Here is a 26,692-nt window from a genome sequence, read left to right on the forward strand (position 1 = left end):
CCCCCCTCGCCCGCCGCCCCTCCCCTCCCGGCCCCCTGGGAGCGTCTCTGCGGCTCCGGGGAGGGGACGTTTCCTAATCTCAGGCCGGGGTTAAAGTTCTGGTCCTGGTGAGATGCTGGAAGCTGCGGCCGGAGCCGCAACCCGTCCCGGAGGTGTCCTGTCGCCTGTCGCCGCCGCCACTGCCGCCTTGCCGGGGCCATGTTCGCCCTGGGCTTGCCCTTCTTGGCTCTCTGGGTGGCCTCGGTCGAGAGCCATCTGGGGGTTCTGGGGCCCAAGAACGTCTCTCAGAAAGATGCCGAGTTCGAGCGCACCTACGCGGATGAGGTCAACAGCGAGCTGGTCAACATCTACACCTTCAACCACACTGTGACCCGAAACCGGGTGAGGGCAGGGCGGGGCTGGGGGCTGAGGCCGGCTGGGAGAGCGACCAGGGCTCCAGAGTCAGTCCGTGCTCCTTCAGGAGGCCCGCGGACGTGCTGCCCCCCTGGGTTTCCTTTTCCCAGAACCGCCCTGGACTCTTCGCGCTTTGCCGCCAGTGTTTCTCTGAAGCTGCCCCTGGACAGTTTCTGAAGTTGTGTCTCCTTCCCGTCTTCTCTGTGACTCCCCCCCCCTCACCGCCCCCCGCCCCCAGCTGTGGTCTGAGCCGTGCTGGCCTCTCCCTACCCAACACCCAGCACGGGACATCCCGTTCTGGGCTGGCTTCGCCCCGGAAACCCCACGGAGAGGAGACCGGCCTACTGCCGGGAGAGGCTCTGCCCCGGGAAGTCACAGCTGAGACCAGGACTGGGGATGAAGGCAGGACTTCTCAGGCTGCTGGGACCCTCTCGGCCCTCTTTCTGCCTTAGAAGGCCAGACGGCCTTGTCAAAGGAAGATGGTGGAGACCAGGCCAGCTCCAAGGTGGATGGCAGGAGAGAGGGGGTTTGTCTCCGTGGGGAGTCTGCCTCACCCTCACCCTCTGTTTCATTCTCTCCCCAGCCTTGACTTAAGTAAGGTCGTAGCCAGATCTGAGAAGCCTAGCCCCCAGGCGGAGCTGAGCGTCAGATAATTGTTGCAGCCTGCCTCTGTGGTCTCCTGCCCAGCTCTCTCCCCTGACTGGAATTCTAAGAGGCTGTAGAACTGCGAGTGGGAGTCTGCTTATTGCTCAGAACAGGGAGGGATCTGCTCTCTGGGGCCAGGGTCTGCCGTCAGTGCCTGTGTCTCTGCGGCTTGACCTCCTCCTGCTTGGAGCCCTTTCTTCCTCCTCCCCGACCTCTGGGGTCATCCTGAGGGTTGTGGTCTCTACCCCTCTGGGAAATGCTGCCCTAGGGTTTGGGTCTCCGCAGCCAGGACAAGCACTGCCAGGACTTATTTAGTTTTATTTTTATTTTGTCTTTAAGCTCCCACTGTTCTAGGAACTTTCCTCTGTGTGCCAAGAGCAAGAGTGTCTCCATTTTACAGAGGGGGAAATTGAGGTGCGGAGGTGTGGAGTGACTTCTCCATGGCTCTAGCCCTTGGTCAGAGCTAGGGATAGAGCTTGGCTTCCTTAGCTTTTCAACAGTCTGTTTCCCCACCTCCCCACTGTCTCTGGCCTCCAGGTTAGTTGTTGACTGGGAGCTTTCTGGCTCCCATGGAAGAAGATTGAGGAGCACTTCTTCCCCTCCCGTGTCCCTGTGTGCGTGTGCGCATGTGTGTGCAGGCATATGTAGCGAGCAAGGCTAGGTATGGGTGTCCTGGGGCTGCCCAAGGTGTCCGCGGGGTTTCCTGTTGGGAAGCGAGGCCCTGCGGTTCCGTAGGTCCGGTCATCCCTGCGCATCCCTGCCAGCCGGGACCGAGTCTCCTCCGAGAGGCTCTCCTCTAACTCAGCGCAACTCCCTCCTGGAGCCCGGGCTGCTCTGGGATGCGGAAGGAGCAAGGCAGTTTGCGTGCCGTAGGGCAGGGCTCACAGTCCTGGGAGCCATGTGCCCCCGGTGGTGGCAGAGGGGTCATCGTGGGCCTGACCGAGGGGCCTTTCCATGTCACTCTGCAGACCGAAGGCGTGCGTGTGTCCGTGAATGTGCTGAACAAGCAGAAGGGGGCTCCTTTGCTGTTCGTGGTGCGCCAGAAGGAGGCTGTGGTGTCCTTCCAGGTGCCCCTAATCCTGCGAGGGCTGTGAGTAGGACCCGGGGATCGGGGAGGGGGGTAGGCCCAGGCCCAGGCCGGGCCCAAAGCCTCACCCAGGGCCTTGTCCAGGGCCTCAGACCTCCCAGGCGTCCCTCGGTTCCTCCTCCCCATTCCCCGAACCAGGGGGCTGGTCAGTGGCCGAGCCGGCCAGCCTGGAGCTTGTCAGCCTGGTTGGGGTAGGAGTAGGGAGAGGCCGCAAACCTGAGTGGGGGCACTGGGGCCTTGCTTCCCTGGAGCGGTTTGCGGGCCGGGACAGTAAAGCGTCCTGACTGTCTGCTTTGGGCTGCAGGTATCAGCGCAAGTACCTCTACCAAAAGGTGGAGCGAACGTTGTGTCAGCCCCCCACCAAGAACGAGTCCGAGGTCCAGTTCTTCTACGTGGACGTGTCCACCCTGTCGCCAGTCAACACCACGTACCAGCTCCGGGTCAGCCGAATGGACGACTTCGTGCTCAGGTCTGCAGGGGAGATGCAAGGGGACCGTGCGATGGGCCTCCTTCCCAGGCTCTGGGAGTGACCGTGGCGGGGGTGCGGGGGCCTCTTCTCTCTCCAGGACCGGGGAGCAGTTTAGCTTCAATACCACAGCGGCCCAGCCCCAGGTAAGAGCTCCCTGTCACCGGCCCTCGGGAGGAGACACGGGCACACGGGAGCGGGAGGGGTCAGCAGGCTTTGCTGGGAGTCTCCTGTTGGCTGTATGCGCCACAGAGGGGCTGTCCGGGAAGGAGCTCTGGCCCTCAGGTGGCCAGGGACCGGCCGCCTGGGAAGTGCAGAGGCGTGAGCTCTGGCTGCCACCTTTCCCACTTGCCTCTTGGGGCGCTCTCCCGAGTGCCCGGCTGAGGCTGAGGGGAGCGACGAAGAATGTAGGGCAGCCTGTGGGCAGGGCCTTTCTTCCCCAGCCTCTGCTGCCCAACTCCGAGAGGATTCACACTGTTGGCTTCTAGAGGGCCAGAGCGAGCCTCCTCCTGAGATGGGGCTCTCCCTGCCCTGCCTGTGCCCTCAGTACTTCAAGTATGAGTTCCCGGAGGGTGTGGACTCGGTGATCGTCAAGGTGACCTCCAGCAAGGCCTTCCCCTGCTCAGTCATCTCCATCCAGGATGTCCTGGTAAGCTGCCTGCTTTTTTGCTCTCTGCCAGCAGGTAGCAGAGCTGCTAAAGATGGGGCACAGGGCCCCGGTCCCTGCCCATCTGCCTCTTCCTCCTCCCGCCGTAGTGTCCTGTCTACGACCTGGACAACAATGTGGCTTTCATCGGCATGTACCAGACGATGACCAAGAAGGCAGCCATCACGGTGCAGGTAGGAGGCGTGTGTGGCCCTGTGGAAGATGTGACCGGGTGACGAGCTTTCACACCCTTGCTCCTTCACTCCTGCCCCATTTCCACCCTTGTGATAAGCCTGAGTCTCGGCCTGCCAGTCTTCTGACATGTGCTAGCACGGAGTCATAATCCCTGTTGCCTGTAGGGGCAGAAAAGAGCAGAGTACCTTTTCTGGCTGTCCCATCCACTTCATTCCCTGTAACGACAGCCAAGAGAGGAGACAGGGCCCTGGCTGACGCTGAGTATTGACCTTGGCAAAGGCTAAGACCTGCGCTGTGGCAGGGAGAGTGAAGCCATGCATTCGCCGCACAACATCAGCCTTGCAACCGTAGGAGGCAACTGATGCCCAGTCCGTGTAAGGGCACCCATGGGTACCCTGACGGTACGCGTACTTGCTCACCTGGCTGTAGTGGAGGGTCATGGTTTTGGGCCCTGGAGCCAGATAACCTTCCTTGGCTCTACCACAGCCAGGCAGTGTGACCCTCAGGCCGCAGGTCGTTGAGAGTAACGTTCTAGGTGTGTGTGCACACACATATATTGACTCTGATGACTGATTATTTTGATGATGATGATGATGATTGATGATGATGAAACCATCATCAATCATCAACCCTCCTCCTCCTCCTCCTCCTCCAGCGCAAAGACTTCCCCAGCAATAGCTTTTACGTGGTGGTGGTGGTGAAGACTGAAGACCAGGCCTGTGGGGGCTCCTTGCCTTTCTACCCCTTTGTAGAAGGTACATTTGGTGCCCTGGGCCTGGCTCGGGGTGGAGAGGGCAGGGTCACTCCCTGGGAGGGAGAAGCACCTCTGGCTGATTGGTGGAGCTGACGAGAGGCAGGGTTTGGGCCCACAAACTTTAACCAAGCTCCAGGCAACCACCTGTTGGACATTTTGCTTCCAGATGAACCGGTTGATCAAGGGCACCGCCAGAAAACCCTGTCAGTGGTGGTATCTCGAGCAGTCACGTGTGAGTGTGGGCAGCTGAGTGGCTCTTCCTCTCAGACCCGGCGGAGGGAGCGGGCTCTGAATGGGAAGGGTGGTGGGGACCTCCTCAGGGGACTGACAGGGAGGAGGGAGTGTTCTTGGCAATGTTCACAGGGGAGGGAGGGCCAGGAGGTGGCCCCAGTGTGACGTGGCCGACTGTTGAAGTGCTGAGTTCTGGCTCTCTCTCCACCCCGAGGAGCACTGTAATCTCAGCGAGCTTCAGTCTTTCTGTCTCTATAATGGGTCATAAGATGTGTCCTGTAGTCTCACCAGGTTGGGAGGTTTAGCACCAAATTAGCAGGAAAGTACCAGGCCCCTTAGTCATGCTCACTAAATATTTACTGAGCGATTGAATGGAGCCCTTTGTAAACTGGAAAGTGTAAGTTAAAAATAAGGGGTTGTAATGGGGTGGGGGGGAGGCTGCCTCTCCTTTATGGAGTCTTTATTCAGCAAATATTTACCGAGCACCTCTGTGTGCTGGGTGCCGAGCTCTGGCTCCGCTCCTCAGGGAGCTCCTGTTTGGAGGGCAGGGGCCTGTTGCTCTGCAGGGCGCCGACGGCCGTGATGGGCTGAGGACAGGTTGCAGGGAACACGGGGCAGAGAAGCCTTCCCGGAGGACGTAGTCCTCGAGCTGTGTTTGGAGGGAAGCTGTGTTTGAAGACAGGGTAGCGTTCTTGAGGAAGAAGCACAGAGAGAGGGGGAGGAGCGACGTGAGCAGAGACGGGAGTCACGTCAGAGTTTGGCATATTTGGGGAGCTGCCGACTGCTCACCCCGCTGGGTCACCACCTCGAGGGGCGGTGCGGGGAGAGCCGGGGCCGGGCCCTCGTGTGCTGGGGCGAGCAGCGTCGGAGGGCCTTGCTGTGCTCACCCGCCTGCCCCCCACCCACAGCTGAGGCCTACGTCGGCGGCATGCTCTTCTGCCTGGGCATATTCCTCTCCTTCTACCTGCTGACTGTCCTCCTGGCCTGCTGGGAGAACTGGAGGTATGGCAGGGCTGCTGGACACCCCCCGTTCTGGCGCAGGTTGAGCAGGGTGTGAGCCAGCCCGGGGTGGGGCTCCACACCTTCTCGGGGCCTAGGGAGGCAGGCCCCTTTTAGGGTCCCTGGTCCACGGGGCCTCTCCCCTGGAAACCAACCCCCCCAGCCTTCTTCCCAAGCAGGGGTCTGGGAGGCCCCCTAAGATCACAGACGGAGGACAGGGTCCTGGGGTGGAGGGGGTGGACGTCGGGCCAGCTCAGCAGAGGAGGCATCCCCACGCTCCCCTCTGGTTTGCCTCTGGATTCTGTCCCTGCAGGCAGAGGAAGAAGACGCTTCTGCTGGCCATGGACCGAACCTGCCCAGAAAGTGGTACCTCCCGGGGGCCTGGGCAGCGGGGGCCGAGTGTGCTTTGTGTCTTGGTGGATGGTTCCTTCGGGAGGAAGGGCTGGCTGGGGGCCTCTGGATGCTCAGGCTGAGAAAGAACACGCCGCAGACGGAAATGGGGCTGGGCTGTTGTGCCCCAGCCATGACCCTCACGTGGCTGTCTTCACGGCTGCCGCTTGGTCCCTCCTCCGGGCCCGGCCACGCGGTCTGTCCTCCTCACAGTCTGGGGGATGACTAACCTTCGTTCTCTCTCCTTCTCTTCCATCTCGCCCTCTCTGTCTGTCCTCCCTCCTGTTTGGGACCTTCCCTCTCAGCTTCTCTCCTTGGTAAGGGCCAGCTGCTGTGGGCAGAGGAGCTGAAGTCCAGAGCAGGGAAGGGAGGGGATGCCCAGGGGTGGGCCCTCGGCAGGCTGAGGCTCGCTGTCCTAGCTGGCAGTGTAGATGCATCGCTTCCTAGACCTTGCTGTGTCCTTAGCGAGGACAGGATGGCGAGTGTGTCCCCTGGGACACGTGGGGGGCGGGGCAGCTGGCCGTGTAGCAGGGGTCGTGTTTGTCAGGATAGGTGTATGCTCTCTCTGCCGCCATGGCCTCTCTGGATCCTCTGGATTCTCTTCTCTGGATTCTTCCTCCTGTCTTCCTGGCTTTTGGCTTCGGGCGGTTTCCAGAGCTCAGGGGACCTTGACTTCTCGCTGCAGGTAACCCCCGGGTCCTGGCCGATTCCTTCCCCGGCAGCTCCCCGTATGAGGGTTACAACTACGGCTCCTTTGGTACGTGTCCACACCGGAGGCTGTGCTCGCCCGCTCACAGCTGGGCTTCCCTGGGCTTCCACCTCCAACGTGGCAAGATGGCGGCCGGCCCCTTCTGACCCCAGCCTCCCCATCTCCTCCCGCCCGCCTCACCACTCACCCTTCCCTGCAGAGAACAGCTCCGGATCCACCGACGGGCTGGTGGACAGCTCGGGCACCGGAGACCTCTCCTACAGCTACCAGGGTGAGTGGGCCTGGCTGGGCGGCCCGCGCAGCGCGGGGCTGGAGCTGGCTGCGGGAGACGCGGTGAAGGGCCCCTGCCCCTCCTGCCCTGCGCTGGAGCCAGGGAAGGGGCTGCTGTCTCCCTGCCCCCCTCCTTTCTCGTTCTTTCCTCCTTGGCCCCACTTCCTGGTAACTTTCCCTTTCCTTTGAAGGGCACGAGTGGTTCAAGCGGCGCCCACCCTTTGGCCAGATGCGGCAGCTGTGCATTGCCATGGGTAGATGTGGGGTGGGAGGGCGCTGCTCTGCCCTTCGGTTCCTGCCGGGGCGGCTGGCCGGGGCCGGTAGGCTCTGGGGCCAGAGAGATGCTTTGTGCATGGCTTCCCCATCCAATGCCAATAAATGCCGGCTTTTGTGCCTTCTGAGACAAGCAGGCGCTGGCCTTGATGCTGGTGGGCTGGCACCCCAGCTGCCCCCAGGCCAGATGTTCTGGTTCGCTGTCCTGTTTGCCAGCACCTCACTCCCTGGCCTGCCGGGATAGGGCTCATGGGCAGGGGTGTTGTGGCCTGGCCTCTGGGGGCTTTGGTCAGGCAGGGTCACAGGAGGAAGCTTCTGAAGGCACAAGAAAAGATGGGGATAAAGGAGCAGGTGCTCGTCCTAGAGGAGGCCCTTCACCCCTGCCTGCGCCCCAGAACCCACTGGGCCCTTACCCAGTGGGGTCAAGGCAGTGCCCTCTCAGAACCCACATGGCGAGGCACCTAATCAGCATGACTTCTGCCAAATTTAGTCCTGCTTCTGTCCAGGACCCAGGGTCTGCTCAGTGTCCTGGCCTGGAAGTCCTAGTTCCGTGAGGGGCACAAGGGTGGAGCGGTAGCTGTCTGGGGGCCTGTTCCCAGAACCCACCCTCATTCCCCTCAGGGACTTAGGAGCCCCCCTCCACCCCTGCTCTCAGTCCACAATCTGCCTCCTCCCACTGCCTAGTAATTGTGACAATTGCCCCAGGTGGGTGGGGACAGACCTTGGGGTCCGGGCCTCGAGGGTAACTCTTCCCTCCTGCCTGTCCAGATCGCTCCCTAGACCCTGTGGGCACGCGGCCCCGCCTGGACTCCATGAGCTCCGTGGAGGAGGATGACTATGACACACTGACTGACATCGACTCGGACAAGAATGTCATTCGCACCAAGGTCTGGCGCCATGTGGGCTGGCCCTGGTCCTGGGCTCCCCAAGGAGAGGAAATTCTGTGCTCAGGCCTAGCACGTCTCCCTCTGGGGTGACCTCTTAACATTTCATTGTCGTTGTCGTTTTTGTTGTTGCTTTGAGAGACAGAGACAGAGGGTGAGCTGGGGGGCGGGCAGAGAGAGAGGGAGACTCAGAACCCGAAGTAGGCTCCAGGCTCTGAGCTGTCAGCACAAAGCCCGATGTGGGGCTCAAGCGCACCAACTGTGAGATCCTGACCTGAGCCGAAGCGGGAGGTTTAACCGACTGAGCCCCCAGGCGCCCTTGTCTGGGGTGACACCCTAGAGAAGCAGAGGGAAGAACTCAGGTGAGGCAGGATAGATTCCGGGGAAGCCAAGTCCACTTGCAGCCTTTCTGGGCTGGTCTGCCGACGGCGACGGGATGGCCTGGGGCCTGCCCGCTCCTCCCACCCCGCTGTCCGCTGGGCACGGGGTGGGGTTCTCCCCGTCCCCCGGGCAGCGGGGAGGCGGCCTCACTCCTGCTTCTCCCCAGCAATACCTCTGTGTGGCCGACCTGGCACGCAAGGACAAACGCGTCCTTCGGAAAAAGTACCAGATCTACTTCTGGTGAGTGGGCGGCGCGGCCAGGCCTGGGACAGGCGTTGGCAGGGTCGGGCGGCGGCGTCTCGGGTCCTGCCTCCTCACGGCCGCCGTGGTCTCCTCAGGAACATCGCCACCATCGCCGTCTTCTATGCGCTTCCCGTGGTGCAGCTGGTGATCACCTACCAGACGGTGAGCCGCGGGGCTGGCTCCCTGGGCCTGGGGGGCGTGCCCTCGGGGGGCCTTGTGCCCGCTCTCGCCGCAGGCTGGCACGTGGCCTGGAGGGCAGAGCCTCCCAGCCTGGGCAGCTGGAGCAGGCCCAGGTCTCAGGTCACAAGACCCGGGTTCAGATCCTAACTCTGCCTCACCAGCTGGGTGCCCCAGAGCAAGTCACTTAAGCTCCCAGAGCTTTGGTTTTCTCATCTGTAAAATGGGGCAGCATGATCTCGGTGACGGCATGATCCCCAGCTTGTTGCAGGGTTTGTGCAACAAGTGTCACGGGACTTTGTTAGTCTCGGTTTCCCTTCCCTTTTCTCTGTCCTGTGGGGCAAGAACTTCTGTCATGGTCGTGCCTCATGATTTCTAGCCCCAGGTGGGGAGGGGGGCCGGCGACCGTGCCAGAGGACTGGCCTGGCGGACGGATGCGCACACATGCTGGTTGTGTGGCGCTCTCCTGTCCTGTTGGACAGGGCTGGTGGTGTGGCGTGGGCGCACGCCCGGCTCCCTCTCTCCTGGGCTCTGGGCTGAGGCCGGCGCTTCAGCGGCCCCTTGCCCCCCCCCCCCCCCCCCCCCCCCCCCCCCCCCCCCCCCCCCCCCCGTGCCCCTGTGCCCTGCTGCAGGTGGTGAACGTTACAGGGAATCAGGACATCTGCTACTACAACTTCCTCTGTGCCCACCCGCTGGGCAACCTCAGGTGGGCATGGCCTGGGCCGAGCCGGCTGGGGGCAGGGAGGGCCCTGAAAACGATGCCAAGGCAACGCCCCCCGTGTCGCCCCTTCCAGCGCCTTCAACAACATCCTAAGCAACCTGGGGTACATCCTGCTGGGGCTGTTATTCCTGCTCATCATCCTGCAGCGGGAGATCAACCACAACCGGGCCTTGCTGCGGAATGACCTCTACGCCCTGGTGAGCGAGTGTCCGCCTGCCGAGGCTCAGCTCCAGACCCTTGCAAGCAGGCACGGCCCTGCCCGGCCCGGCCCTGCCCTGCCCAGCCCGCCCGGCCCAGCCCGCATCCCGCTCCATTCCTCTGCCACGCGCTCCCTGTCCTGGGTCCCTGCCTCCCTCGCTCCCACCGTTCCTCCCAGCCCGCTTCCTCTTTCCCTTCCTTCTCCCCAATAGGAGTGTGGGATCCCCAAACACTTCGGCTTGTTCTATGCCATGGGCACAGCCCTGATGATGGAGGGGCTCCTCAGCGCCTGCTATCACGTCTGCCCCAACTATACCAACTTCCAGTTCGGTGAGTGGGGCCTCCCTCTGGCCTGGCTCAGCCACCCTCACCACCCCACGTCACCCGCGGGGGTCCCCAAGGCTCGGCTCTGGGGGGGACTCCGGGCCGGGCCGCCTGTGCGCACGCACGTCCTGGCTTACAGAGAGACAGCTGGGTGCTATTTCCTTCAGCAGTTGAGTGTTTTCTGTGGAAAGACGTGTAACCACGGAGAAAGGAACACAATTAAGATACGGTTCCTGATCTCAGGGTGCTCAGGCTAAGTTGTCCTTGTCAGGGGAAGTCGGCCTGGCTGGGAGCCAGTGGGGTGGTGGCGTGGTGGCACAGGGACAGCTAAGGCACGGAGTCCGCCCACTGCCAGCCCGCTCTGTGGCCACGATGAGGTGTGGCGCTCTTGGCCGCCCCGACTGTCCGGGCTGGGAGGGCCGTGCTGAGCAGCGGCGGATGTGTCTGTAGCGCACGCTTCCCCCCTAGACACATCGTTCATGTACATGATCGCGGGGCTGTGCATGCTGAAGCTCTACCAGAAGCGGCACCCAGACATCAACGCCAGCGCCTACAGCGCCTACGCCTGCCTGGCCATTGTCATCTTCTTCTCTGTGCTGGGCGTGGTGAGGCCCTGCCCTGCTGCGCACACCCTGCAGGGAAGGTGCACACGCACCCTCTCTGCCTCCCACAGGAGGGGTCCCCGCTGCCTCCCCGGGCTCCAGGAGGAAGGGTGGGCTGTGGTGTCGCCAGCGCCTCCTCAGCCCCGCGTGCCATGCCCCCCCCCCCCCGCCCCCTCGGCAGGTCTTCGGCAAAGGGAACACGGCGTTCTGGATCGTCTTCTCGGTCATCCACATCATCGCCACCCTGCTCCTCAGCACGCAGCTCTATTACATGGGCCGCTGGAAGCTGGGTGAGGGCCTGCCCGGGACAGGGTGTGCGGGGGGGCCCCAATGGGCGGCCTCGGGGACCGGGGTTCACGGCAGACTTGGGGTCCTGCCCTCCTGCTGGGGGCCCTGGAAGAACCACCGAGTGAGGAATTTGATGAGGGTTGGCATGGCTGTGCCCTCCGAAGACAGGGGCCAGGGTGACCAGGAAAGCGGGGGGCCCGCGCCCTTGAGCACTTTCCCCTCTTGCAGACTCGGGGATCTGCCGCCGCATCCTCCACGTGCTCTACACGGACTGCATCCGCCAGTGCACTGGGCCCCTCTACGTGGTACCGCCCAGCCCCCAGCCCTCCGCCACCCCTGCGCTCTTCCCTCTGGCGGGAAGGGGGGTGTGCAGCCCGGAGCCCAGGGGAGGGGGACGGCTGACATGGGCCTTCTTCCACTTTTCTCCCTGTCTCTCTTCCCCTCTCTCAGTCCTCGTGTCTCTGCTTCCCTCCAGGACCGCATGGTGCTGCTGGTTATGGGCAACATTATCAACTGGTCACTGTGAGTCTGGCCGTCGTCCGTGGTGACCTGGCTGGGCGGACAGCTGGGGCCGTGGCCCCGCCACTGGCTGCCTCGGGGGCCACAGACAGATTCTCCGCTTCGGGCGTGAGAAACGGGGCTGAGAGTCATGTCGGCACACGGGGTTCTAGAATTTCTGTGGGCCTCTGAACCCGGCCTCACGTCATACTAGACGGTGGGGTAGGAGTAGGGGAGAGCCCCTCCCTCCCTCTCGGCCCTGCCCTGCCTCACCGGCGCCTCCTCCCTTTCCAGAGCTGCCTATGGGCTCATCATGCGCCCCAATGACTTCGCCTCCTACTTATTGGCCATTGGCATCTGCAACCTGCTTCTCTACTTTGCCTTTTACATCATCATGAAGGTGAGTGGGATGGCTCGGCCCCTGCGGGGGGCAGGCGGGCACAGCCTGCCTCCGAGCAGCCCTGAGAGGGAGCGGGGGTTGTCGGTTCCTGCCCTTGCTGGTGTGGGGAGGGGAAGGCCCAGGACCCCTGCCTGCGCTCCAGCTGCGTCCACAGACCCATTTGCTGAGCCCCTTCCACGTTCTGAGAATGGAGCTGGTAGCCCGGCAGGCAATAGCTGGGAAGAGCACCCCCCTGCAGTGCAGGGGGGTGGGGGGGGGGCTCACCACGTCTGCGCAGGCACCTCCGAGGGCCAGGTGCTTCCCAGGGGCCCTGTGCCATCCCTGCCAGCACAGGGCTCTGGGCACGCCGAGCTTGTGGCCGGGTCAGGTGGTGCTGTGAATCCAAGTGGCTGTGTGCTGGGAGGTGGCATCAAGGCCAGGGCCAGGTCAGGGCCTGGCCCTCAGGCTGCTTCCCCCCCCCCCCCGCCCTCCTGCCCCCCAGCTCCGCAGCGGGGAGCGGATCAAGCTCATCCCCCTCCTCTGCATCATCTGCACCTCGGTGGTGTGGGGCTTTGCCCTCTTCTTCTTCTTCCAGGGACTCAGCACCTGGCAGGTGAGTAGTCATCCTGCCGAGAAGGTGGGGAGTCGCCTGCCGGCTCCTCGGGACCAGAAAATGGCCAGTTCTCTTTCCAGACGTTGTTTGTGAGCTGCTGCCGAGCTCTCTGCTGCTGCTCTCATGATACAGGAGGGACGGTCTGGCCGAGACAGGAAGGAGGAATGGACATGAGGGCAGAGGACAGAGTCAGGAGACCCAGGAAAGCCTCCTGGAGGAGGCAGGCTGTGCTTACGGCCTGAAAGGGCCCTGTGGCCTGCAGATGCTGAGGCCTGAGCAGCATTACAGAGGCAGGACCAGGTGGGACCGACTTGGAGTCCCTGAATGCACCAATTCAGGGGCTGAGCGAAGACTGAGGCCCTGAGGGCAAGGCAGGTCTCGCCTTCTTGGTGGCCTCAGAGTGTGGCACAGACAGCCCCGGACTCGGTGATGTCCACGCAGGGTTATGGGCGAGCGTGGAGGACCCTGAGTGCCTGAGGTCGTGGCCCACAGGTTCCTGCTGTCCTCGAGCAGGGCTCTGTGACTTGCCAGTAAGACTCTGGAGACAAAGTGAGCCTGGAGTCACTCAGTAGAGGAGGGGGCGGAGCCCTGGGCACGGAACCAAGTTGGGAGGCTTTCGAGGGCTTCTAGCATCTCCAGGTAATCTCAGCACAGTGCTCGCACGTGCAGGGCAGGAGAATCTGAGGACAAACGTGAGACAAACAGAGAGGAGAGGGCAGAAGCCAGCATCCCCAGGGAGAAACCTGGGGCGGCCATTTCTTAGACGTGGGAGACGGGGCAAGGGCGGGTCAGGAGGGGGGCGCTGGGAGCCGGCAGTACCCACGGTGGGCCCTCGCTCGCCTCCCCAGAAAACCCCCGCGGAGTCCCGGGAGCACAACCGAGACTGCATCCTCCTGGATTTCTTTGACGATCACGACATCTGGCACTTCCTCTCCTCCATCGCCATGTTCGGGTCTTTCCTGGTACGTGAGACCCTTCTGCCCAAGCCCGGGGGGAGGCCGAGGCCGCCTCCTTGCCTGCACTTGACTCTGCGCCCACCCCGCAGGTGTTGCTGACCCTGGACGATGACCTGGACACCGTGCAGCGGGACAAGATCTATGTCTTCTAGCAGGAGCCAGGGCCCTTGCTGTACTGACGGGGCCCTGAGCTCCCCCGCCTGCCCGCCCGGAGCCCTGTAGCTCTGGGGGCGTGCGGCCCACCCTGCGGCCCAGTGGGGGGACGGCCAGGCCCAAGCTGGGCTCGGGACAGTCACAGCAGCGAGCCTGGCCGCCGCCCTCTGCCAGAGAGGAGGCCTGCGCCCGTGAGACCCCATATGTTGGCCACTTGCTGCTGCTTCTCAGTGTTGAGGGTCTCTCAGGGGCCCTGTGCGTTGGCTCTCCGTCCGTCTGTCCCTCTGCAGGAGGAAAGAGGGAAGTGTTGCCCGGCCCATCTCCTGCCTTGCACTCTGCCCGTCCCGCCCTCCCCATGAGCCTACGACTGCGAGCCCTTTGTTCTCCCCGAGGCCAGGCCAGACCTAGCCGGGCTGGGCCTGATTCTCCGTCCTGCACCAGGGCCCGACGGCTCTCGGGGGCCGGACCTGACTGCCGCGCCTGCCCGGCAGGGTGACCAGGTTTGGAGGCTGGCCACCTGGTGCCACGCTTCTGGTGCTATGGCCTAAGAGGGGCTTTGGGCAGCGCTGCCTCCTGCCGCTGACCTGTGCCTGGGCTGGCTGTGTGGGAACAAGGGTCAGCCCGCGTGTGAGAGTCGCCTTTGATCTGAGGGGCTGAGTGCAGAGGTCACCTGCTTTTCCCATCGGCCCCCAGACTGATGTTGGCACCAGCATCAGAGAGAGCGATCAGTTCAGCCCCTTTCCTTCCTTGTTCTTTCCGGGCCCTCAGTCCTGCCAAGCCCCCCACCGGGGGCCTTTCAGTGCCATCGACACTGCCCAAGAATGTCCAGGGGCAGAGAAGTGGGACGCAGGGCGCCAGCTCCGCTGGTCTCACAGCCGCGGGAGCCCCAGTGCCTATCGGAGAGGGGGCTCAGGAAGGGACGCGGTCCTCCTGTCAGTGTCCCCCGTCCAGCCTCTCTCTAGGATCCGGGGCTGGCTTCCATGTGTCCGTCCTGTCTTTGGCCAAGTTTTGTGTTAGTCACACACACACACACGAAACCTTGAAGTTTACACCGAGCGGCCCCAGCTCTGGGCCCCACGGCTGCTCTGGGCCTTCGGTCCCCTTCCCCTCACTGGTCCATTCCAGACGCCAAGACTGGGGACGGGAGTGCGTCATCTTCAGCCCCACGTGTTTTTACAGCTCTCCCTTGGGCTGGGGGGCGGAGGGGGTTCTGGATGTTTTTTCAGAACTGCGTTTAATGTCTGTTTCCGTGCTATGGTTGCATTTCTGTTTCTATGAATGAGTCTGCATTCGATTAAAGAAACAACCAGAAGCAGTTCTGGGGCCCGTTGGCTCCTCCTTTCTGGGCGGAGACGTTGAGACTGGAGGGTGGGGCCCGGGCCCTTCGTTTTCAGGTCCCCCTTTCTCTCTCCGACTAAAGAGCTTCCCCCTTGTTTTCCCCACGAGTCCTCCACCCCCAAGGGTGTTCCTCTCCTCTGAGCCGTCCCATCCATCCGGGAAACACCAGGGCCGGGTCCGTGCCAGGCGTTGTGCCAGGGCGGGGGGGGGGGGGGGGGGGGGGGGGGGGGGGGGCGGGGTTGTAAGCCCCAGCTCGCCCTGATCCCCCCTCCCTTACCCGCGGACGGCAGCAGCCTCTGGCTCCCCACCTGTGGGCCAGGCCGGGTTTGCCAGCTTCTCCCGGGCGGGCAGGCTGCATGTGCAGGCAGGACTTCCTGACATGGCTTTTAAGTGTTGTGGTTTTTGTTTTTTTGAGAGAGAGCAAGTGGGGGGTGGGGCAGAGAGAGAGGGAGACAGTACCCCCAGCAGGCTCCAACCCACAAACCGTGAGGTCATGACCTGAGCCAAAATCAGGAGTTGGATGCATAACCCACTGAGCCACCCAGGTGCCCCCGCCCAGGACTTTAGTAGGGTCCTTGGGGGAACTCAAGATGGTGGGTACGTGCACGTGGGTGGCAGACAGGCTCCCAGAGCGGGAATTTGAAATGACCCTAGAAAGTTGACTTGGGTTCCAGTGGGTCTAGGATGCTACCATCTGGGGCTGCCAGGAAGCTGGTGACTTCGCAGCTCGCCAGAGGTCTGCTGCCATCTAGCTGATCCCCGGCTCCCTCCCTGCTCTTCCCAGCAGACGCCACTAGGGGGCACTCTAGCTCCAGGCCGTGGGCTCTGGCAGAAGGCTGGCCTCCGCGGAGAGCCAGGCTTGGCTGACCCCCTTCCGGAGGTGCCGGGGTCCAGCGTGTGGTGGAGCGTGTGAGAGCCTCCCTGCCAGGCTGCCCTGGGAAAGGGGGCGGGGTGGGGCCACGGGCGCACCCCAGAGACCCCACTGCAAGTCTCTCCCCTTCTACCCCTTCCTCAGACACGCCCTGCCCCGGCCAGGTGCAAGCCACACAGGAATGAGTCTCCTTCCTGAAGGGAAGGAGTCCAGTCGGTTCTCTAGGGGAGGTACGGACTATTCCAGAGGGAGGCAGGGAGGGAGGGGAGTGGCCTTGGTGTCTCAGCCCTGCCAGGCCTTAGGGACCTCTGGAGGAGGGCCAGGGTGCACTGAGCTGCTGCCCAGCCCTCAGGTTCCACCCCAGCTGAAGCATCTCACTCAAGACCCACCCCAACTGGAAGCTCCCAGCCGGAGCCAGCGTGGTTACAAGGGACAGCCTCCAGATCAGACGAGATCGGGCGCGTTCAGGGTGGTATCGCCTGGGTGGCTCAGTCAGTTAAGCCTCCGGCTTCGGCTCAGGTCAGATCTCACATTCGTGGGTTCGAGCCCCGTGTCAGGCTCTGTGCTGACAGCTAGCTCAGAGCCTGGAGCCTGCTTCCGGTTCTGTGTCTCCTTCTCTCTCTGCCCCTCCCCCTCTCATGCTCTGTCTCTCTGTATCAAAAATAAATAAAACACTAAAAATTAAAAAAAAAAAAAGGGACAGCCTCCAGCTCCCACTTGGGCCGTGGGGACGCCCGGCTCCTGCCCCTCACGGCCCCGCACGTGGCCTTGGGTGACAAGAACCCGGAGCCTGCTGCTTCATCTGTACCGTGAGGTTAGTAATTGTCCCACCGCGTAATTTACGAGCATTCACAAAGTGCCCGGCCTGGGCCAGCTCCTCAGTAAAGAGTAGTTCCATCCCCAACTGGAGCCGGACCCTCAGGAGGACAGGGTGGCGGGTTACTCCCCCCCAGACCGCAGGGATCCATCCTCCAGCTCTTTCCCACTCTGGCCGGGCCTTTGAACGTCCCCCTCCCCTCAAACACGGGCCGGAGCAGGGCGGCAGGGCCGCCCCCGGGCTAGGAGGCAGGGCAGGCCTCTGCGCTCCGGTCCATAAAAGGCTTTTCCCGGCTGCTCCCCGGGCGGCAGCGCGGCCCCGCCCCGCGCGGCTCCATCTCCAAAGCACGCAGAGAATGTCTGGGGCAGCCCCCGGCAGACTGCTCCAACTTGGTGTCTTTCCCCAAATATGGAGCCTGTGTGGAGTCACTGGGGGGGCCGGGGGTGGGGAGCAGGCCAGGGTTCTACCGGCAGGGAGGGGGCCGAGGGTGAGCCAGCGGGGGAGGCTGACATCACCGCGACAGCGGCCCTTTAAACCCCCCACCCAGCCAGCGCCCCATCCTGTCTGTCCAAGTTCAGACACGGAGAGCCCATCCCGCCTGGAGTCCAAGGAGCCCCTGTAAGTGCACGGATCCCGGCTGGGAGGGGAGGCGGGCTGGGGCTGGACCACAGCGGTGGGCGTACTGCAGACAGGACCCTCGGGGGCCCTTGGTCTCCACGCCCCTGGCTGGGGAAGCACACCGTCTCCGAGTGCACCCTGATCTCCAGACAGGGAGGTGGGTGACACTGAGCACTTGGACCAGGCAGCCCCAGGCTGATCTTGGGACGGCTCGGCCAGCCAGAGGGCCTGACGGTGGAGCCCTGAGACGGAGGGTGACAGGGGGGCTCCCCACGTTTGGCCACGGTCACACCCATGGAGTGTGTGATGGGCTCGAGGTGTTGGGTCAGAGCCGAGGCTCGGCCTGTTGTCCGTGAGGGAGGCCATCCGAGGAGGTGAGGAGGTGTGCGAGCCACCGGTGCCGGAGAGCGGGGTCCCGCTGGCGGGCGCTCGGCTCTGAGCAGCGCAGAGGCCCTGGGGAGCCACTGAGGCAGTGGGAGCACCCCTAAACTTTTGTGCCCTGGACCAGGCAGGGGTGGCCGGGGCAGGGGCCTGCGAGAGCTGCTTTTTCTAGATACATGGCTCCTTCCAGCCTCTGAAAGTGGGAGGCGACCCCTCGGCCGGTGGGGGGCGGGGCCGGGCACCGCCAGGGGCACCACAGTGCTGTCCTGGGCGGTTCACAGGGCTGGGCGGGCCTGGGACCCCGGCCCTTCCCGGAGGACCTGGCTGGTGCCTCTCACCAGCCAGGCTGCTATCCAAACGGGGCCGTAGTGAATAGCGCTGCGCTTCTCTGCCCCCAGAACTGAGAGGAGCTGTCCCTCCTGCCCTCCCGGAGCCACATGCGCCTGCCCCTCCTGGTTCTGTCCTATTTCAGAGGGAGAGGGGCCGGTGGTCCTGGAGCCCCCTGGCTCCTGCTGGCAGCAGGTGCACGCTGTCCCTTTGCGGCTGGCCCTCGTTCTTTCTCCGATCAAAATCCAAGTATTGTCTCCACATCTAGGGGCTGTAGCTTCGTGCACTTGTCACTGTGAGCCCTGACACCTTAACTCTCTGCTCTGAATCTCAGACTGAAAGCCCGGGGTGACGGCACTCTGCTTCCGTCCTGCTCCTCAGGACAGCACGGGGTCTGGGAAGGACGGTGGGTGGGGAGGACCAGAAGGCAGGGTGGGGAAGGTGGGGTGTTCACCGCCTGCCTGGGCTGGTGGGGTGAAGGTGAGCAGGGCCCAGGATGAAGGATGGGCTGAAGGCACCTGGTCCCGGCGGTCTCCTGGGTTTGGACCACTAGTCTTTGCCCTTGGGTGGTTGGGAAGCAGGGGCGGGGGAGGGAGGGGTTGGGCTCCCTCTAGGGAAACAGAGATTCCGCTTTTGGACTCTCTGGCATCACTGGCCAGGTGAGGGTGGCAGTGCTCAGAGGTGGCCCACCCTCTGGGGCTTTACACACCCCTGAGAAGTGAGCTGCCCCGTGGCTGGAATCCAATGAGTCGATCTCCGTGTTCTCTCAAACTCTGTTGTCTCCTCAGGGATGACTTGGAAAAGGGGTGGAGGCCGGAGTGGGAAGAAACTGTTTTTGTCCCTGGGTCAGGGTCTGGCTCTCCCAGGTCACCACCAGGAGGCGACTCTGGAAGGGAGTCTTGGACAGTGCACAGCGGGGTGGGGGGGGCGGTGAGCGCAGGGAAGGTGTCACCAGTGGGGGACGGCAGGCTGGGCAGCTGACCTGGGGCCTGGGGAGGGTCTGGTACAGACAGGAGGGAGTAAGGGGAGCGCCGACTACCCCGTCCTCAGGTCACTCCCTCCCTCCCAGACTCTGACCCCTGGAGGCCAGTGATGGGTGGATCTGGCCTCATTTGGTAGCTCTCACAGGGCTCTTCCATGAGCTCTGGGTGGTACTTGGGGCTGGGCCAGGCTCCTCTGGACCAGCCACGTCTGCCCAGAGGCCTCCCTTGCCCGCCCTGCTGCTGCAGCCTTCCCCCTGCATCTGGGGCTCTCGCGAGCAGAGCAGCAGAGCCAGCCCAGACCTTCAGGGCAGGGGGAGGGGCTTCCCACACTCTCACGGGCCGATTCTTGGCTCTCGGTTTTCCTTGGAGGGCTCTGGCTCTGTGGTTACTCAGCTACTACAGTGGCGGGAAAGTCTGTGGGTCTGTGTTCTCTGTCTCTGTCTCTCTGTCTCTGTCTCCTGGCTCACCTGAGGAAGGACAGCTCCTTGACCGAAAGCTCTTGCGTTTTGCTGGCTTCCCAGACCTTGCAGGGGTGGGTAAATTTGAGCCCCTTCAGCCGCTGCAGGCCAGAGGCTGAGCTGAGCTGGCAAAGAGCCGCCGTTCTGGAGCTCCGGCTTCGGGGCTAGAGGCCAAGTGGAGGCTTAAGACAGACAGGACCCATCAGGCCTGGCTGCTTTATTTTGGGAGGGCAGTGTGGCCTCTGGAAGGCGTCTCCAATGCCTCTGGCTGATCTTGGCAAAGAGAGAATGCCCTAGACTGTTGTCAAGCTACAGCCCATAGGCTAAATGCAGCCTGTCATTTGTTTGTGTACATAGTTTTATTGGCTCAAAGCCGGCTTGCTTGTTCATGTATTGTCTGAGGCTGTGCTGCGGCCATGCGGGCGGAGACCTCATATCCTGCAAAGCCTAAAATACTTCCTGTCTGGTTGCTTACAAAAATAAGCTTACTGATCCCTGCTCTAGACTTCCAAAGATCTGGTCTCCCATTTCTCTGGCGTCCAAGTGCAGAAGCTCCCTGGACTGAGGGGATGAGCCCGGCCCAGATGGGCAGTGCCATGGGAACAGAATGAGGGAACGGGGAGCTAAAGGTCCAGGATGGACGGCGCCCCCCGCCCCCCGTCCTCCTAGACGCCGGAGGGCCTGACGCTCTGCCCGGCTCTCTTCCCGGCCTGTGCTGCGGTAGCTGTCCCTCGCCATGGCCAACAAGGGTCCCTCCTACGGCATGAGCCGCGAAGTGCAGTCCAAGATCGAGAAGAAGTACGACGAGGAGCTGGAGGAGCGGCTGGTGGAGTGGATCGTCGTGCAGTGCGGCCCGGACGTGGGGCGCCCGGACCGCGGCCGCCTGGGCTTCCAGGTCTGGCTGAAGAACGGCGTGGTGAGTGGCCCCGGGAAGGGGGGCCGGGGCGCTGCCGGGGCGCGGGGCGGACCCCCCGCGCTGGGTGCCAAGCTGCGTCCCGTGCCCGGCAGATTCTGAGCAAGCTGGTGAACAGCCTGTACCCGGACGGCGCCAAGCCGGTGAAGGTGCCCGAGAACCCCCCGTCCATGGTCTTCAAGCAGATGGAGCAGGTGGCTCAGTTCCTGAAGGCGGCCGAGGACTACGGGGTCACCAAGACCGACATGTTCCAGACCGTTGACCTCTTCGAAGGTGCAGAGAGAGGAGGGCTGGGGAGGCGGGTGCAGGGCGGGCAGCGGAGGCAGAGGGGCGAGGGATGATGCAAACAGGCCACCCCGCGGGGCTGCAGGGCAGCTCCGGGAGGTGCCGTGGAGGGAAAGCCACGCTCCCAAGAGCATCGGAGGATCCCCCTGGAGCCTCCTTTGGGCCCGGGACAGCCTCCGACCCCGGGGTGGAGAGGTGGGGCGGCCCCTGCCCTGGAGTTCACCCCGCACCCCTCCTCTCTGCTCACAGGCAAGGACCTGGCAGCAGTGCAGAGAACGCTGATGGCTCTGGGCAGCCTGGCGGTGACCAAGAATGACGGCCACTACCGTGGAGATCCCAACTGGTTTATGAAGTAGGCACCACCGGGGGGTCCCGTGTGGGGGAGGGAGGCGGCCTGGGCCGGGCTGTCAGGCCCAGGGAGGAGGGGAAGCCGAGACCTGGAAGGCCCCAGGTGAGGGTCCAGGCTGGGGAGGAAGTGGGTCCCTGCTGCTTGCCAGCCGCCCTGGCCCCCGGGCGAGCAGGGAGCAGGAGGCCCGAGAAGTGAGATGGGAGGTGACGGAGGGGCCTGCACGGGCCGGGGACGAAAGGTGCGGTCCTGACAAGCCTTCTCTGGGATCCCCTCCAGGAAGGCCCAGGAGCACAAGAGGGAGTTCACGGAGAGCCAGCTGCAGGAGGGAAAGCACGTCATCGGCCTCCAGATGGGCAGCAACAGGGGCGCCTCGCAGGCCGGCATGACGGGCTACGGGCGGCCTCGGCAGATCATCAGCTAGAGGGGAAGCCGCCCCGCCCCGCCCCGCTCTTCGGCCGCAGCCAGCCCGCCTCGCCCGCCTCACCGGCCCCTGCCAGCTCCGGGGCTGTCACTGAGCACAGGTGACCGCGCTTGGGCAGCTCCCCACCCCTCGGCCTCAGCCCGCCTTCTTACCCCAAAGCACCACCCCCTGCCCCTCCGCCCAGCTCCCCTGCCCTCTCCCACCGTCCCTCCCCATCCTGGGCCGGGCAGGGGGGACGTGGGCAGGGGGCAGGTCCACTGGCCTCGGCAGCAGACGCCCATTGAAGGTAATCCTGCCTAACCTCCCCCCATTTTTTTTCTGGAATATTTTGGGGGTTGAAATTCAAAAAGGAAACAAATACATACATCAATCTTTTCTCAGGCCTGGCTGGCAGAGTTTGATTTGCCCTAGTCCCTTCCGATTCCAGGGAACCCGAGCAGTGAGGAGGCAGCCACCATTTACGCGGGTTCCTGAAGGCCAGCTCTGAAGGACCTGTCGAGTTCTAGGACCCCAGGGGGGCCAGCTTCCTCAGAGGGCCAGGCGGAGGAGGAGAGTGAATCTTGGGGAACCAGGGACCGAAGGCCAAGGGGAGCGACTTGGCAGCTCGCATTAGCTCTGGGAGGCAGATGAAAGGAGCGGAGGAGGGGCAGAGCCGTGTGGAACGTTTTTATTTTGGAAAAGCTGTGCAGAAAAATTCAACCAAATGTTGCTGTGGAAAGACAAACCCAAATCTTAAGCGTAAAAAACAATTTAGATCAACCGAACCAGCTCGCAAGAGGCGGGAGGCCGGTGGCGGCGGGAGGGCTCCCCGCCTGCCAGGCCAGTGGGTACGGCCATTTCCCTGAGCACTTTGCAGAGGAAGACAGGCGGCGGCAGGGCCGGGTGGCCATGGCCGAGCCCCGTCGTGGTCCTGCTGCAGGCGGCCGCGGCGAGGCGGCGCGGCCCCGGGAGCTGTGCCGGGAGCATCGTACCGGTCCTTGGGGGGGCGGTGGAGAAGGGGCCGGGGTGTGTTCAAGGTTGGCTTCCGGTCAGGGCGCGAATGGAGGCAGCAGCTTTCAGGGCGAGTGTGGCTGGGCCGTGGGCTACCTGCCACCCGGTGTGTCCCGGGTTCCCGGCGTAGGCAGGACGGTGGGGGAGGGAGAGAAGGAGACGGGGTTTCTAGGTCCTGGGTCATCGAAGGGACAGGCATAGATGCAGGGGCCCTTCCCAGCCTTCACCCTGAGCCCTCTCTCAGTGACCCCAGCGACGTTTCTACCGAGAGGCTCTTCTGGGCCCAGCGGCACCGCTCCCCGAGCATGGGTGAGGGTCCCTGTGCCCGCTTCACCAGCCTGCCAAGCGGGAGGGCCGAGCCCGTGTCCAAGGCCTTCTCAGCAGCATTCGGGAGGAGGGGGACACTGTTCTCCGGCGCCATTCCTGTCACTGCACCTAGGAGGTCCCCGCTCTCCCTGCGGCCGTCACAGGCTCCCCGTGTGAGCGTCAGGGCCGCCGCCTCCCCGGAGCTCCGGGGACTTGGGGCGGCTCCACAGGCTTCCCCGGCTCAGGCAGGAAGAGCCTGGGCCGTGCTGAGCGCTGGGCCCCGGGTCAGCAGATCTGCTCTTCCTCCCCCTGCAGCAGGTCTGGGGGTAGGTGATGAGGGTGCTCCGGGGCACTCCTGTCCGGGGACAGCAGGTCCGGGACAAGGAGACCAGACGTGGTGGCAGGGTCCTCACGCTCCGTCTCCCCTCCTTCTGGATCCTTCCTGTTGCAGAGTGGCACTGATTCTAGTTCCGTCCCCTCCTCCCTGGCTTTTTGGCTTCGTTGGGGCCAGTGGCAGGGCCCGCTCCTACAAACGCGGCGAGAGGCCACCTTCCTCTGGCTCAGGTATATTTCCAGCATGTAGTAAACAGTCCAGAAGATGGTAAAACTGCCCACCAGCACCAGAGTCTGGGAAAGGTCAGGCACCTAAGTTAGGGGCGGTTTTCTTGGCCCAGAACAGTGAGCTCCGAAAGTCTCTCACCTCCCAGGGACCCCCACCTCAAAGCCCCCGAGCCCTTGGAGGAGCGCCCTCTTGGGGCTGACTGATGGAGTGGGGGCCCAGGCCACCTGGAGCACCCGGCAAGGCCTGACCCCGCTCAGCCCCTCCTGCCCTGGCCCTCGTACCTTGAGGGTGTTGGGGGTGATGGTGTAACTGTCTTCCTCGGGGATTTTCAGCCCGGGGGGACAGGGCAGGGTGAAGCCATCATGCAGGTATTTTCCACTCATGGCGCTTTCTAACAGCCTGTGGGGAGGACGAGAGACACCGCCCTCCGCACTTGGCTCCTGGCCGCCTGCCCTCACCCGTTACCGCCCAGGAGAGGGGAGTCCCGGGCAGGAAGGGGGGCGTGCGGCGGGTTCCGAGGGAGGGGGCCCTCGGCGGCCTCTCCCAGCCCCAGGGGGCCGCGGCCCTCTGCCCGTGCGCCGGCGCCTACCGCTGTCTGTCCCTGATGTCCACCGGAGTCCACGCAGAGCCGTACAGGGTCAGCTGCCACTGCCGGAGGGTGCCGGCCTGGGGTGTCTCGTCTCCTAGGGGGGCAAGCGAACCGTGAGCCCTGCCCCGGGGCTGGCAGGTGAGCAGCAGAGGCCCTACCCCCGCCCCTCCTGGGGGTCTGGCCGCACGGCCACTGCGCCTGTCCGTGTCCCACTGGCCGGGGCGGGGGGGTGGGGGTCCACAGACGTGCCTCACGGTGGCCTTGGGGACGGGCACGGGAGGCTCCGCCTGTAGCTCTTTCGTATTTTGGGGCTCAGCTGGGACTTTGCTTGGGGGAGAAGAAAAAATGTCCTTCTACGGAGTGAAGGAAGGTTTGGAGACCACCTGTCTAGGGAGCACCCGGCGTGGCCGGAAGCGGCGAGCTGGGCCGCCAGCCTCTCGCCGGAGCGCCGCGCGGCCTGGCACCAGCCACGGCGGGCCTCTGGGTGGGCCTCAGTTTTTCAAAAACAAAACCAAAAAACAAAAACAAAAAAACCGGTGAACATTAGTCCTGCCCTTACCTGCCTGCCAGGGCTGGCCGCAGGACGGTTATATGTGAAAGGACTTGAAATGTGGTTTCAACAAGGAATTTGTGTTGCTATCCTGAGGAAGAACGGATCAGTCACTTCTCCAAGGAATACGAGGCGGGACCAATGAGCAGGCTTAGGTTTCGGCGCCCACGTTCTAGACGGGGCGTACGGCTTGGCCTCTACCCTGCTGGTCCAATGGCAACCCTACGCAGTCCCCGCGGGGCGGCTTCCGCGGGGACGCTGAGCTCCGGAGGGACCGGACGGAGGGGCAGGCAGGCTTACCCACGTCCCTGACCACAAGTCTGTAAGTGCCCCTCGCTCTCTCCCCCCAGCACCGCACAGTGGAGAAGGTCCAGTCGTTGAAGCCATTGGGATCTCTGGGGGGAAAAAACAGAGTAGAAAACCTGCCAGGTGTGGAGCCGGGGACGGACCCTGGGCCCACAAACACGAGCCCCTCGCTGGAGCAGCCGTGAACACGCAGCAGTTGTTGCCTGAGCTACAGTCACTGGGGAGCGCGCTGCGCGGGGTCCGCGGACCCTGCCCTTCCCTGGGGTCCCGTGGGCTGGAGGACTCGCATCAGCGTGTCATTGTGGAAAAGCCAAGGTGGTGAGACCACAGGAGGCAGAGCTCCCCCATCCAGGCTTCCTGTTACTTCCTCAGGCTCTTACTAGCTGGGACGCGTTTCCGCATTTGCAGAGGGAGGTCACAAAGGATTAGAGAAAGTATCTGCCAAACGCAGTGCTTAGCACATTGCAGCGGCTTGCACGAAGCAGGTCATAAACGGCTCCGGCTGCTCCGGTCGGCCAGCGCCTGACAGCTCAGGGCAGAGCCGGTGGCCACTCGTCCTGTATCGTTTCCTTGCAAAGACCCTGTTGCCAAATGAGCTCAGGAGGGACGGGGGTACGTACGAGTCCATGCCGCGGGGGGCGCCGATGAGGGACATCATGCCGCTGGGGCAGAACAGCGTGAGCTCCAGGCTGCCGCGTCGTGGGTGACTGATGGAGACGGTCACGGCCACATGCTCCAGGGTCTTCAGCCCCGACATCTCCAGGTCCGTCCTGCTGACTGTGGGAAGTCAGGCTGGGCAGCTGGGCAGCCCTCCGCCCTCGCTCCATCCCAGCACACACACACACGCTCTCTGAGGCCCCTGCAAACGCCCGAGGCGGCCCTAACCGGAACTAGCGAAGAAATGGAAGGCAGTGGCTGCTTTCAAGGGATTTACAATCACTGGGGAGAGAGCGCACTCAAGACACAACCTAAGAATCCAACAGAGCAACGTCATTCATTCATCCCAAAAATAACGTAGTGAGTACCTCCCACATTTCGGGCCCTGTACTAGATGCTGGGGAGAGAAAGGGAAGTGGAACATGATCTCTGCCTTCTACCTGCAAGTGGAGAATCATACGGTGTGAGGAACACACCCCATGAACACAGACCGGCAGAGAGCGCTGGCAGGTCGAGGGGCCATCCAGGAGGGGACGGCACAAAGGTAGAGGTGGAAAGAGGGAGTTTCCCACTGAAGGCAATCCAAATCTCAAAAAAACCCAAAACTACTGAAGTAAACACACTTAAAGGGAATTATGCTGAAGGAAAAAGAGCCACTATCAAAGGAATATGTGGTGCGTGATTTCCTTCGTGGGTTTTCACGAGTAAGTGTGAAACCGATCCCCCGAATGTGTCTTCACAACCTGTGAATCTACAGGGATTTCAAAACAGAGTTTAAGAGAATCACAAGTGACTGAAGGAGAAGGTTCAGTTGGGGGAGGTGAAAAAAGTCAGGGGCTGGGAGAAAACTTCCGTCTGAAGCCCTTCTTCCGCTCATGCATCCGCCAGGCCAGGCAGAGCCGCGCCTGCACCTGGCGCCAGCCGAGAGCCGGGGCGGAGGAGGAGGAGGAAAGGAGGGCTGGCCGAGGCCGTGGCCCCCATCCTGGCCTCCCCCCCTTCCCCCGCCCACTGGCTGCCTGCGCCGCCCCGCATCCGCCAGGGCTCCCAGGACCGCCACCCGGTCGTCACTTCACCAGCTCCCCCTCCTCAGCTCCAGACACCCTTCTCTGCCTGCCAGGACCACACCCGGCCTGGCATCATCTGCCCACTTGCTCCTGAAACGCTCAATCAGATAAGCGATGCAGATTAATCGAAGACAAATCCGAGATGTGGCTGAGCGAAAACGAAAACAAACAAGTCCCAAAGCCCTGGTAACACGTTGGCAAATCCCCATCTCGAGCTCCTTGGGCACACGTGCGCCCAAGGTCTTCCACTCCTGGCCAGGCTCCAAAGCCCACGTCCGGCCTGTTCCGGAAACAAGGACACCTGGTCCCTCCACGTCCTCACTCTCTTCTCGACCCCTCCCTTCATTTCCTTTTGATCGGTCCAGCACCCCCTTATTCACTGCGAAGATCCCAAAACTCCGCCCCCGGCGCCCTGTTTACGCTCCGAGCCCC

General features: G+C 63.2%; 3 protein-coding genes across 6 annotated transcripts in view; 2 read left to right on the forward strand and 1 right to left on the reverse strand.

Moving 5' to 3' along the window:
- Positions 1 to 6: 6 nt before the first annotated feature.
- SIDT2 (SID1 transmembrane family member 2) lies at positions 7 to 14,792 on the forward strand. 3 transcript variants are annotated; one of them, XM_029956920.1, is made up of 27 exons: positions 7 to 381; positions 2,007 to 2,128; positions 2,430 to 2,594; positions 2,692 to 2,737; positions 3,139 to 3,240; positions 3,348 to 3,431; positions 4,088 to 4,187; positions 4,353 to 4,418; positions 5,326 to 5,419; positions 5,730 to 5,782; positions 6,112 to 6,123; positions 6,492 to 6,563; positions 6,715 to 6,786; positions 7,827 to 7,945; positions 8,490 to 8,563; positions 8,662 to 8,728; positions 9,376 to 9,449; positions 9,538 to 9,661; positions 9,875 to 9,992; positions 10,455 to 10,591; positions 10,770 to 10,878; positions 11,105 to 11,181; positions 11,352 to 11,398; positions 11,669 to 11,774; positions 12,256 to 12,366; positions 13,215 to 13,328; positions 13,412 to 14,792. In XM_029956920.1, the coding sequence occupies exons 1-27, from the start codon at positions 199 to 201 to the stop codon at positions 13,472 to 13,474; spliced, it is 2,511 nt and encodes an 836-aa protein (XP_029812780.1). In that variant the 5' UTR covers positions 7 to 198; the 3' UTR covers positions 13,475 to 14,792. The 3 variants fall into 3 exon arrangements, with proteins under 3 accessions (XP_029812780.1, XP_029812781.1, XP_029812782.1); XM_029956921.1 differs by lacking the exon at positions 6,112 to 6,123; XM_029956922.1 differs by lacking the exon at positions 2,007 to 2,128 and having other exon boundaries at positions 297 to 381.
- Positions 14,793 to 17,011: 2,219 nt separating this feature from the next.
- Positions 17,012 to 21,619, forward strand: TAGLN (transgelin). Its single transcript, XM_029956207.1, has 5 exons — positions 17,012 to 17,119; positions 19,993 to 20,184; positions 20,277 to 20,454; positions 20,716 to 20,818; positions 21,092 to 21,619. Exons 2-5 carry the CDS (start codon positions 20,005 to 20,007, stop codon positions 21,234 to 21,236), a joined length of 606 nt encoding a protein of 201 aa, XP_029812067.1. The 5' UTR covers positions 17,012 to 17,119; positions 19,993 to 20,004; the 3' UTR covers positions 21,237 to 21,619.
- Positions 21,620 to 21,885: 266 nt separating this feature from the next.
- The window catches only part of PCSK7 (proprotein convertase subtilisin/kexin type 7), a 20,926-nt gene continuing 16,119 nt past the window's right edge, over positions 21,886 to 26,692 (reverse strand). The window contains exons 12-16 of one of the 2 annotated variants that reach the window (XM_029956206.1): positions 25,160 to 25,316; positions 24,534 to 24,628; positions 23,684 to 23,777; positions 23,376 to 23,493; positions 21,886 to 23,159 (exon numbers count right to left, since the gene is read on the reverse strand). In XM_029956206.1, the coding sequence (XP_029812066.1) occupies positions 22,818 to 23,159; positions 23,376 to 23,493; positions 23,684 to 23,777; positions 24,534 to 24,628; positions 25,160 to 25,316 (806 nt within the window). In that variant the 3' untranslated portion in view covers positions 21,886 to 22,817. Of the gene's footprint in view, positions 23,160 to 23,375; positions 23,494 to 23,683; positions 23,778 to 24,242; positions 24,325 to 24,533; positions 24,629 to 25,159; positions 25,317 to 26,692 lie in introns of those variants that run through there. The other variant, XR_003915147.1, reaches the window with a different exon arrangement.

Source organism: Suricata suricatta, chromosome 11, assembly GCF_006229205.1.
Source record: "Suricata suricatta isolate VVHF042 chromosome 11, meerkat_22Aug2017_6uvM2_HiC, whole genome shotgun sequence".
In the NCBI taxonomy this organism is placed as follows: Eukaryota; Metazoa; Chordata; class Mammalia; order Carnivora; family Herpestidae; genus Suricata; species Suricata suricatta.

Excerpts from the sequence above, each read along its gene's own strand:
- SIDT2 (XM_029956920.1), top strand. The coding sequence starts at position 199 with ATGTTCGCCCTGGGCTTGCCCTTCTTGGCTCTCTGGGTGGCCTCGGTC. Across the intron at positions 4,188-4,352 it reads TTTCTACCCCTTTGTAGAAG|ATGAACCGGTTGATCAAGGG; the intron begins GTACATTTGGTG and ends TTTTGCTTCCAG. Across the intron at positions 8,564-8,661 it reads AAGTACCAGATCTACTTCTG|GAACATCGCCACCATCGCCG; the intron begins GTGAGTGGGCGG and ends TGGTCTCCTCAG.
- TAGLN (XM_029956207.1), top strand. The coding sequence starts at position 20,005 with ATGGCCAACAAGGGTCCCTCCTACGGCATGAGCCGCGAAGTGCAGTCC. Across the intron at positions 20,185-20,276 it reads TCTGGCTGAAGAACGGCGTG|ATTCTGAGCAAGCTGGTGAA; the intron begins GTGAGTGGCCCC and ends CGTGCCCGGCAG. Across the intron at positions 20,455-20,715 it reads GACCGTTGACCTCTTCGAAG|GCAAGGACCTGGCAGCAGTG; the intron begins GTGCAGAGAGAG and ends CTCTGCTCACAG.